The 11049-nt window shown below is 36.9% G+C and overlaps 1 protein-coding gene across 1 annotated transcript in view; it reads left to right on the plus strand.

Annotated features, from left to right (window-relative positions):
* The first annotated feature begins 928 nt into the window (after positions 1 to 928).
* Positions 929 to 11049, plus strand: part of AMBN (ameloblastin) — a 14512-nt gene continuing 4391 nt past the window's right edge. The window contains exons 1-7 of the mRNA XM_032259335.1: positions 929 to 1248; positions 2253 to 2321; positions 5476 to 5526; positions 6817 to 6864; positions 7675 to 7785; positions 9532 to 9765; positions 10990 to 11028. Of these exons, the coding sequence (XP_032115226.1) occupies positions 1234 to 1248; positions 2253 to 2321; positions 5476 to 5526; positions 6817 to 6864; positions 7675 to 7785; positions 9532 to 9765; positions 10990 to 11028 (567 nt within the window). The 5' untranslated portion in view covers positions 929 to 1233. The remainder of the gene's footprint in view (positions 1249 to 2252; positions 2322 to 5475; positions 5527 to 6816; positions 6865 to 7674; positions 7786 to 9531; positions 9766 to 10989; positions 11029 to 11049) is intronic.

Raw genomic sequence — 11049 nt, forward strand, 5'->3', positions numbered from 1 at the left:
TGCTGTTTGCAAAACACATTCACATTCTTCATTTCTTTGCATCCTAAAGATAATTCTGGTATCAGTGGAAAACAGAGGTTTTCAGAAGCAGCTTCTAAGATAACATTATTTGAAGCTGTTAGGCCTACATTTGAGTTTAGATACATCTTTCTCGCAAAATAACAGCTTCCTCAATGTTCCCTGTAATTGGCAAGATCCCTACTTCCCTAAAGAGTGTACTGACTCATCCCTTCTTCAGAAACTAATCTCAAATGCTTATCCCTATCATATCTGAAATCATAGCTTTGGAAAGACAAGGATGGGCAGAGAACCAAAAGCAGCTAATGTTCAATCCACATTAGAGAAAAACCTATTTGTACATGGAGAAAAACCTATTTGCATTGATGTTAACCTTTTAAGTTATCCAAATATGTCTTATTACCCTGGTTTGATACTAAGGCCTGGAAATGTTGTCTATCTGAAGAGTGAACTGACACTTGTGCCCATTGATTTGGCTCACGGAGAATGTTCAGATTTATGACACTGTCCCCACAAAATTTTTTTTAAATGCACCAAAGGTTTACCCGAAGTGATTCTAGCAGAGGGTACAATTGTAGTATCTCACAAAAGCTTGGCTATTTCTAATCAATTATCTCCAGATACGAAAATATCTAGGAAATTCAAGGAAGAAATCACACACATTCATTATCCATCTAACATTTTAGACTTTGTGTGTGCTGGGGGGAAGGAGGGTAGTTACTTTCACTACAACAAACCGGGGAATGAAAATCTAAAGAATGCTAGCATTGGGTCACTAGCTTTATCTGCAGATAAAACCAGCACAAAACAGATAATGGCCTGTTTTGCACCTATTTTACATGTATTTCCCCCAGTTCACCAAAATAATTGTCTTCAGAGCCCACGTCCATTATTCCTTTACTCCCTTTCCTGCTATCAAGTTCTCTGAATAAGTACAGGGGCTGTAGTACAATTAAAAGTAATGAGAACCTGCTGAGCCAATGTCCCTGCACGCAATAAAAGGGTGTAGACTAATTGCAGGAGCAGAGATTCCTTCCCCCTCCCCTGCCATTTTCCTTCACTTTGATTGGTGGATTTGCACTTTAAATAAAGGTTCCTGATCTTCACTGATTGAGAAGTACAGAGCAAGTCCCACGCACAGTCCTGAAAAAAAATTTAATCTTCTTTTCTTAGAACTATCTTGTTTGGCATCATCAGGCCCTGAGAGCACAGTGCATGTCAGCATCTAAGGTAAAATGGGATTTTGTGATTTCCATGTGTTTCCTGTAAATTCTTTTTTTCCTATCTCCAGACAGCTTTTATAAAGAGGATTTATCTTCATTTGTCACCAGTAGCTGAATTATTGCTTGTTGTAATCCATTAGCATGTTCCAGAGATGACATGCCTAATACTCATTCAACTAAGAAAAAAAAAAAGACTTTTATCGTTGGACTGGTTTTTTGTATTTTGTTTTTTGGGGTTTTTTTTGGTTTTTTTTGGTTTTTTTTACTATTTTTTATTCTTAGTGACAGTGCCTAATTTTTTTAAATATTAAAAGATGAATAAATTTCTTGGCTATTCAGATCTCTATTCATGTAAGAATAAAGAGCTTTTTGAATTTATAGAATAAATTTTAAAAGATAATTAATTTTAGGAAGAGGAAAACTAAATTTGAGACATATTTCCCACTAACACCAAAGGAAATTAAAATAGTCAATTTACTCTCATTTGAAAAGATAAGTTTTCACATGGTTACATAGAGTACCTAAAGGTGCAATGATATACCCTCTATTCCTGCAAATAAAGGTTTGCTGCAAAATGATTGTTAGTTCCATTACATTTCACATGCATTTCAAAATGTGTTCCAAAGGGTAAGCAAAGTATAAACTTCTATGAATAATATCTTATAGACCAATATTTTACTTAGTGGAAAGGATTTTTAAATTCAAAATTCATCTTATGAAATAAAACATAGCACTTTAAGAATATCCATGGAGGTTGTTCCTACATATTTATTTAGGCTGTAGCACCATTTAAAAAGTGCTTAGATAATTTTTAATTGCTTGTTAATTCATTTGAAAACTACTACATACAAATCAGTTGTTTAGTAACATTCAGTTTTTGTTTTGTTCTTCTAACCTTTATGCCTATTGTTTTTGGAAGAGCAGAGACTCAGGCTCATTTTTAAAATTGTCTTTCAACCATTCTGTATAAAAATTCATCTGATTTAATTCTCCAACTAACTTATATTTTAGATTCCACTTTTCAAAATGAAGGACCTGATACTGATCCTAGGCCTTCTGGAAATGAGTTTTGCAGTGCCGGTAAGTCAGTCTTTAGAGTGTGTCCCAGAAGAGGTTTCTACGTGTCAGACTCCAAACAACACTGAAGGGACATGGACTGAGAGTCCACGCATAGATTCACTTTATTTAATCCAGTGGTATAGTCCTATTGAGTCAAAAGCCATAGTTGCCCAGATGTCAGTCTTGCCATCCAGAAGCAGTAAGTGATAGCCAGGTGCAGTGGCTCATGCCTGTAATCTCAGCACTTTAGGAGGCTGAGGCAGGCAGACCCCCTGAGGTAAAGAGTTCAATACTAGCCTGGCCAATATGGTGAAACCCATCTCTACTAAAAATACAAAAATTAGCCAGGCATAGTGGTGTGTGCCTGTAATCCCAGCTACTCAGGAGGCTAAGGCAGGAGAATTGCTTGAACCTGGGAGGCAGAGGTTGCAGTGAGCCAAGCTTGCGCCACTGCACTCCAGGCTGGGTGACAGAGTGAGATTTTGTCTAAAAAATAAAAATAAAAAGCAATAAGTGAAACATGAGATATTTCTACTAAAAACTTATTTTAGATAGTCTTAAGGCAACTTCTAAATCTTTTTCTACTCATTCAAAGTTAAAAGACTTAGTCTCCACAATGCATGGCACAATTTTATCATCAACTTCTTGCTATCATTATATAGTTGAAATGGAAAGAGGAAATTTCTCTGGAAAAAAAAAGTACATTTTCTTCATTTCAAAAAGAACAATCTGCCAAATTACTATGGTTACAAAACTGAGCTAGATAATTCCATTTGAAGCTAGTAATTAACTAGAAAATTTACCTTGTAAGCATGAAATTGTGTGACTGAGAGCTGAAGTTTCTTAAATCAAAACATATCATAGCAATGGGACTAATTTCGTATTACAGTCCCACACCTGATCCACTCTAGTATATATTGAAATGATCTCATGCAAACACAAGCTTTTGAACACTGAACTCCAGCCAACAGCATGCAATTCTGTTATCACAAAAATTTATTTGGCTGCTGTATGCATTTAGCAAATATATACTGAGGAGCTGCCATGCATCCAGCAATGTGCTGGGCATTGAAAAAATGAAAGTAAGTAAGACATGATCTCTTGTCTCCAGGAGCTCACAGTTGGCCTCAAATAAACTTTAGAATATTTTAATTCCCTAAAAGAAATGGTTAGCTATTTGTTTTCTTAAAGTGTTTTAGAGAAAGAGGATGAAATGGAGAAAGAGGATGAAAACTGATTATAATGATGAAAACCTTAATTCCACAAATAAAAATAGAGTCTCTGTTCCATCACACAAGATGAATTTTAAATGAAAGAAAAATTGAGGGTGCCACCCTGGCTTACCTTTGTATGAAACTGACATTGGGGTCAGCCTCAGCCAGTCATCTTCAGTCTAATACATTGGCATTCTTTGAACCTATATTGATCCACACCTGAGTCAATCGGGTCCACTCTGAGGAAGAGAATAATTGTTTATTACTGCCAACTGACTGCCTATCAAATCAGATGTTCTCCTTTCCATTCTGAATGGGAAATGTATCCCCTGACTGTATACATTCACGTAAATATTCTTTAAGCTATGACTTACAGCAGATAGGAAGAAAAGTACACTTTGTTCTGTCGTTCGATCTAAGATGTCTTATTTATGTACTGGCAAATAGTGGGGGAGAAGGTCCTGCTCTCACCAATCCCTAAATTCTCAACAAGCTATCCACCACATACACACATACATGCACAATCACTCTTCCTGTCTACACAGCTAACCTCTGTCCCTACCCAGAGTATTTGCTACACATTTATAATGCCTTTCCCTTCCCTCTAGTCTTCTTTTTTGTTGTTGTTGTTTTGTTTTGTTTTTGAGACAGTCTGGTTCTGTTGCCCAAGATGGAGTGCAATGGCGCAGACTCAACTCATTGCAACCTCCTCCTCCTGGGTTCAAGCAATTCTCCTTCCTCAGCCTCCCAAGTAGCTGGGATTATAGGCACCTGTCACCATACCTGGCTAATTTTTTTTGTATTTTTTGGTAGAGACAGGGTTTCACCATGTTGGCCTGGATGGTCTAAACTCCTGACCTCAGGTGATCCACCCACCTCAGTCTCCCAAAGTGCTGCGAACACAGACATGAGCCACTGCACCCGACCTCCTTTTTAATTTTTTTTAAATAGAGATGGGGTTCACTACATTGCCCAGGCTTGTCTTGACCTCCTGAGCTCAAGTTGAGAATTTAGTAGAAACCCCATCTCTACTAAAAATACAAAAGTTAGGCAGATGTGGTGGTGGTTTGTGCCTGTAATCCCAGCTACTCAGAAGGCTGAGGCAGGAAAATCGCTTGAACCCAGCAGGCAGAGGTTGCAGTGAGCCAAGACTGTGCCACTGCACTCCAGCCTGGGCGACAGAGTGAAACTTGGTCTCAAAAAAAAAAAAGGAAAGAAAAATACCTTACATTTTGAAAAGCTAATTGAATAGATAGGTATATTTTTGAACAACTTTTAAATGAATATATTAAGTATAATAGTATTTTGTGCTAGAATGCTTTTTATTTAAGAAAAAAAAACCTGATATGATCCCGAAGTATAAACACAGATTAGCCTCTCAGGTAGCCCTTATGTACTGAAGCGATATCCTATGCCTATGCATAAAATAATACTTCATTAAAAATGATAGAGAATTTGCTGAAGCCCTTTGAGTGGGAATCAAGTTAGATTTTGCACATGATTTTTCTCAATGTCATGATTCCATGCCACATCCCATAAACCAAAATCATGTAGGTTTGTCAAAAGCACATGAAAATTCAGCCTGAGTTTGTCCCCTTTACTTTTCTCTGCAGTAATTTTTTAAGAAGATAAAGTACCAGTAGTTTTCTATTTTGTTGCTTTATTCTACTTCTCCTGTGTGTAATTCTAAATCATATTTTGCTTTTAAAGCAACGAAGCATTAAGATAGAGACAAAGGATGATGATACATGTGGGAGCAAAGTTATCAAATGCTATGTTGATTCCCCAAAATAACTTACATTCTTCTTCATTCTGCCCAAGTGCTCAAGTCATTTGGGTAATAAACCAAAATGGTGGCCCCTCAGGTATCCCTTATGTACTGGAGGGATAGCCTATGCCCAATGAGCATCAAAGGAAGTTTTGCACCAATGAGACTCAAAATTATTCTTACTTTCATTCAGTTGTTTCCTCAGCGATCTGGAACACCGGGTATGGCTAGTTTGAGCCTTGAGGTATGTATTGTCAGATTTTTTTACATGTTAACTTTACACTGATATATTTGTGATACAGGAGAAATAGGATGGTGTGTTTCTCAGTTTTCCTAGCCAGAAGTTTGTGGCTACTATCCTGAGGAGTGCTAGAAAAGTTATGACATTTACTAGAGTTTTGTCTTATAATTCTACTGCAATTTCAAACTCTCAGATGTTTTTAGAACATTGTCTCTATGCAAACCAAAGCTATATTAATAATTAATGCCTTACACATTATATGTACATTAATAAAATTACTACACTGATTAAAATACATTGATCTGTACTCACAGTTTATTTTTAATCCTGCTTCTTATACTATCTTATGAGATAAAGTTCTTATGAAAAAAAAATTACCAATACAAAATTTAATTTCTTATAAGTCTGGTAAGTAGCATTAACATTGTACTGTGATACTTCCTGTATAAGTTGTACGGTATATTTGTCTTATTGCAGTTCTCACATAATATAGATTCTGTTTAGAAAACCCCAGCAAAACAGAAATCTTGGTCATGTCAATAAAATATTGACAGTTATACACAGAAATATATTTATAAGATTATAAATTTTTCACAAGCTCTTGTGAAATTTCCATGTATCATGGCAAGCTGGGGGTCATCAACACCTATTTGAGCTAGATGCTTATTTCACATGAAAGCTAATTTCACTGAGGAATTTTTTTTTCTTACTTTTTAGCTTAAACTCAATCCAAAACATTCTAAATCTCTTCCCATGAAAAAAGTTAAACTGACTTTCTGTTAAAATGGTAGCATTCTTGATAATCCATCCAGACATTTAACATTTCTTCCAATAGTTTTTATATTTATTATTTTGAAAGACATTGTTTGGGAAGGAGGTAAAAGTTATATTAGCTTGTTTCATTTGTTTTTCTAAAATTCCTCTTCTGGCTGAACTTTTAAAAGGCAAAGTAAATTAAATGGGGAGAAAAGAGTCAATGAAATAATGTCCTTATAATTACATTTATATTTCAATGGAATGAGCTATTTTCCTATGTTTCACTGTAAACCCCACTTAAATAAATCTTTTTCTCCTTTAATGATAAAAGCAACTGCATTATTTTGATCGCAATAATAATAACAATGGCAGAACCAAATTTAACATTTTGACCTTTCAGTGATGATTTGTGTCTGCTTTCATTTTGTTAAATTGATCTACACCAAACACTGTGTTAATAATGTCAAATATCATGAGAAATCAGTTGTGTCAAACACAGCATAGGTGATAAACAGTAACCCCTTTTTTTCTTGGTAGACAATGAGACAGTTGGGAAGTTTGCAGGGATTAAATACACTTTCTCAGGTAATCATATTTCTTATTGCAAGTATTCATGGTGGTGGTGGCGTTCATATTAGCAGCAGCGTTATAATTCATCAAATGTGTTTATGAATAGACAATATCCTAAATATTGGAAGCAAAGAAGTAAATGAGGGCCTAAAACAAAGTAAGATAGAGTGACAGGGAAAACTAAAAACAATATTGAATTTTATTTAGTTAAAAAAAGGATCTTTTCCTGAATTATTAATTTCATTATATGGCACAAAACACAAGTGCTTAAAAAGCTAAATCTCAAACAAGTTTATGGAAATATTGCAGACTAGCTCAAAATGAAATTTAAGTTCATTGAAGGGAAGAGTTTACCTATCCACTTGATTTTTTTTTAATTTATTTATTAATTTATTTATTTTTAGAGTCTTGCTCTGTTGCCCAGGCAGAAGTGCAGTAGCATGATCTTGGTTCACTGCAACCTCCACCTCCTGGATTCAAGCTATTTTCCTGTCTCAGCCTCTCAAGTAACTGGGATTACAGGCATCTGCCAATGTGCCATAATTTTGTGCTTTTTAGTAGAGACGGGGTTTCACCATATTGGCTAGGCTGATCTCGAACTCCTGACCTCAGGTGCTTCACCTGCCTCGACCTCCCAAAGTGCTAGGATTTCAGGCATGACGCCATGCCCAGCCTTACCTATTCATTTTAAATTAACCAACATCACTTTTGCTTTTGCTATATTTATGCTATCTGCTGATTTTTTAGAAAATGAAAACCAAATGTAACCCATGTTCTATTTAAAATTTAAATATAAACATGTCTTTCTTTTATCCATGTCTTTAGTATTCTAGATTTGGCTTTGGGAAATCATTTAATTCTTTATGGATGCATGGTCTCCTCCCGCCACATTCCTCTTTTCCATGGATGAGACCAAGGGAACATGAAACTCAACAGGTAAGTGAACAGCATCAATATGTTTGAAACCTCAGGCTTTAAAACCTCTGCTTACTTGCCTTCCTTAAGTTGTGATATATTAGCAATAGCCAAGTTCTAGTAAAATTATTCTCATGCCAAATAAATTGAAGCCTATAACTGTTTTTAGTACTTAAGAAAATATTTTTAATTTGAAACTATTTGCATATTTATTTAAAATAGGAAGATATGACCTCTAAAATATGAGACCTACATTAAAGATATCAGGAAACAATCCTCAAAAATCAAAGCAGGCTACTTCCTGGACAATTTTCATTTGAATCAAGATTTTCTAAATAATTTCTCAAAGGCTAATTTCAAATGATGACAATAATCCTGGTTAAAATACCATAGCCAAGTGTGGTGGCTTATGCCTGTAATCCCAGCACTCTAGGAGGCCAAGGTGAGTGGATCACTTGAGGTCAGGAGTTTGAGACCAGCCTGGCCAACATGGTGAAATCCCATCTCTACTAAAAATACAAAAATTAGCCAGGTATGGTGGCAAGCGCCTGTAATCTCAGCTACTCTCAGGAGGCTGACGCAAGAGAATCACTTGAAGCCAGGAGGTGGAGGCTGCAGGGAGCCGAGATTATGCCATTGCACTCTAACCTGGGCAACAGAGTGAGACTCAGTCTCAAAAAATTAAAAATAAAAAACACCATGAACCCTACAGAAGTCAATAAATATATCAATCTGTTAACCATTATTGATTAGGTGCCCAATAAACACATAAACCAAATCGTGGTTTGGTAGTAAAAGTGAAGACATTTAAGAATGGTTCCAAGGACTGTGAAATTTCATATCTCATCTGATTCAGATAGGACGAGACAACATATTTTAAGTTGCTGAATTGTGAGATGTGAGTAATGAATACTGGGAGAGCTCAGAGAGGGGTGATGGCTGGAGAGGCAAAGCAGAGCCCCAAATTTTTGTGAGACTTCCTTGCTGATCTGAGGAGTTTGCAATCAATCTACAAGCAATAGGGAGCCATCCACCACAAGTAATTTCTAGAAGAAGCAACAAAACATGGTGGTTTTAACAGAGAATTTTTTTTGTTTAATATATGACTCATAACCAAGATCAACAGGGAATTTTAGTTCCAGGTGGTCTTCCACAGCAGGAGCATTACCACCTGCTCACATTCAGTAGAACAATCAATTATGTTAATGGTGACTGTTTCTTCACTTAGTTGTTTCCAAAGTGGACTCCATGATGCAAGAATTTGATTGGTATTTTAATTAATTACCTTTATCCTTTCATTAACTCCAAAAATATACTAGGCAGCCACCATGGGCCAGGCACTTCTTAGGAGCTGTGCTAAGTACAGAGGCTATAAGGAAAAACAAGACATATCATTCTCTCTCCATTGACTGGGGGACAAAGATTTATAACAAATAATTATCATCAAGTGAAAAAGTGGTAAAATAAAGATACGGATACAGACAGACAGCTATGGGAACCCAGAGAAGGACATGACTTATCCTACCGGGAGGTTCGGGTAGCTTCACCTTCCTAAGTCCTTCCCAAAGGAGGCAGGGGAAGCACACACAAGACCTCCCCAAACAACATTAACTCTCACTGGTGCTTCCTATGGACACGCAACTTCAAGACAAGTCCCCTAGCTTCCCTTCCAGATAGAAAGCATCCCAACCCCTTTGTTTAGAAATTCTAGGCACCATTGTCTAATGAGCCACCCCTTCCTGACACTCTTTTCAAATTTCTCTGCAGTATGAATATTCTTTGCCTGTGCATCCCCCACCTCTCCCATCACAGCCATCCTTGAAGCCTCAACAGCCAGGACTGAAACCTTTCCTCCAGTCCGCTGCTGGAATCGCCAACCAGGCCACAGCACAGAAAGCACTTCAGCCTCCAATTCACCTGGGACAGCTGCCCTTGCAGGAAGGAGAACTGCCTCTGATTGCGCAGCAGGTGGCACCATCAGATAAGCCACCAAAGCCTGAGGTACTTCCTTTCTCTTGAAGTCAGATCAGAATCACCAGCTAACCTAATAAAAGAAAACCAATTTGCAGGCCACTTTTAAATAATCATAGCCTTCAGGCATAATACATGATATATGTTACATATTCTTTTTTTTTTTTTTTTTTGAGACAGAATCTTGTTCTGTTGCCAGGCTAGAGTGCAGCAGCACCATCTCGGCTCACTGCAACCTCTGCCTCCCGGGTTCAAGCAATTCTCCTGCCTCAGCCTCCCAAGTAGTTGGGACTACAGGCACATGACACCACAGCCAGCTAATTTTTGTATTTTTAGTAAAGACGAGGCTTCACCATGTTGGCCAGGATGGTCTTGATCTCTTGACCTCGTGATCTGCCCACCTTGGCCTCCCAAAGTGCTGGGATTACAGGAGTGCACCACTGCTCTTGGCCACAAATATATTCTTAATCAGTCTTCCATAACTGAGATTTAGATCCTGTGCCTATAAAACTGGGTTTCTTAGTTGCAAAAGAAGAAAACTTCCATACGAAATAGAATAGAAGCCCAGAAAAGTCCAGGTTTCCTCTCACTGGTCTTTTCTGGTGTTGGAAAGACTGAGAAAAGTAATTGATCCCTCAGCATAACAAGTAGGATTTTGTGTTATTATCTCTCTCACAGAGAGATGACAACCACACAAAAAGTACCTTGTAAGAATGTAGAGAAAAGTGCAATGATTTAAAAAAGGGAAGGTACCACATGACCAGTATGTTGTGGGCATTTATCATTTCCCCATATCATCCTGCCTACAATCCTATAAAAATACATATTGTCAGCCTTTTTAAAGAAAGGAAGACAGATTTTGAGAAGTTACAAAATTTGCCCAGGAATACACAAAAACTAAGTGGCAGAGCCAGGGTTCAAACCAACCAGATATGTTCCAGTTCCAAAATTCATTACTTTCTACTCTGCAGAGCAAAGATGATAGATGTGCCTTATTCCCCTGCCAGTACATTGCAGTCATGTTAGTAAAAGACCACTGCAAACTCTTGGGTCATACCTCCCAAAACACTAAAAGAAAGTAAAGTAATGAAACTCATTTTAATTGTTTTATTGTAATTGTAAACAAGATAAGCATATGTTCAGTTCACTTTGCCTATTTTTTATCTTTAATGTCACTTTGTCTATTTTTTATGTTACTGTTATCTATTTTATTTATTTTTTGACTGATAATTTTAATATTTATCTGTGATACAGCTCCCAGGAATAAATTTTGCTGATCCACAAGGTCCATCAGTAAGTACAGATCTCAGTGAG

The sequence above is a fragment of the Sapajus apella genome, unplaced genomic scaffold, assembly GCF_009761245.1.
Source record: "Sapajus apella isolate SASKATOON/1434 unplaced genomic scaffold, GSC_monkey_1.0 scaffold108, whole genome shotgun sequence".
Lineage (NCBI taxonomy): Eukaryota > Metazoa > Chordata > Mammalia > Primates > Cebidae > Sapajus > Sapajus apella.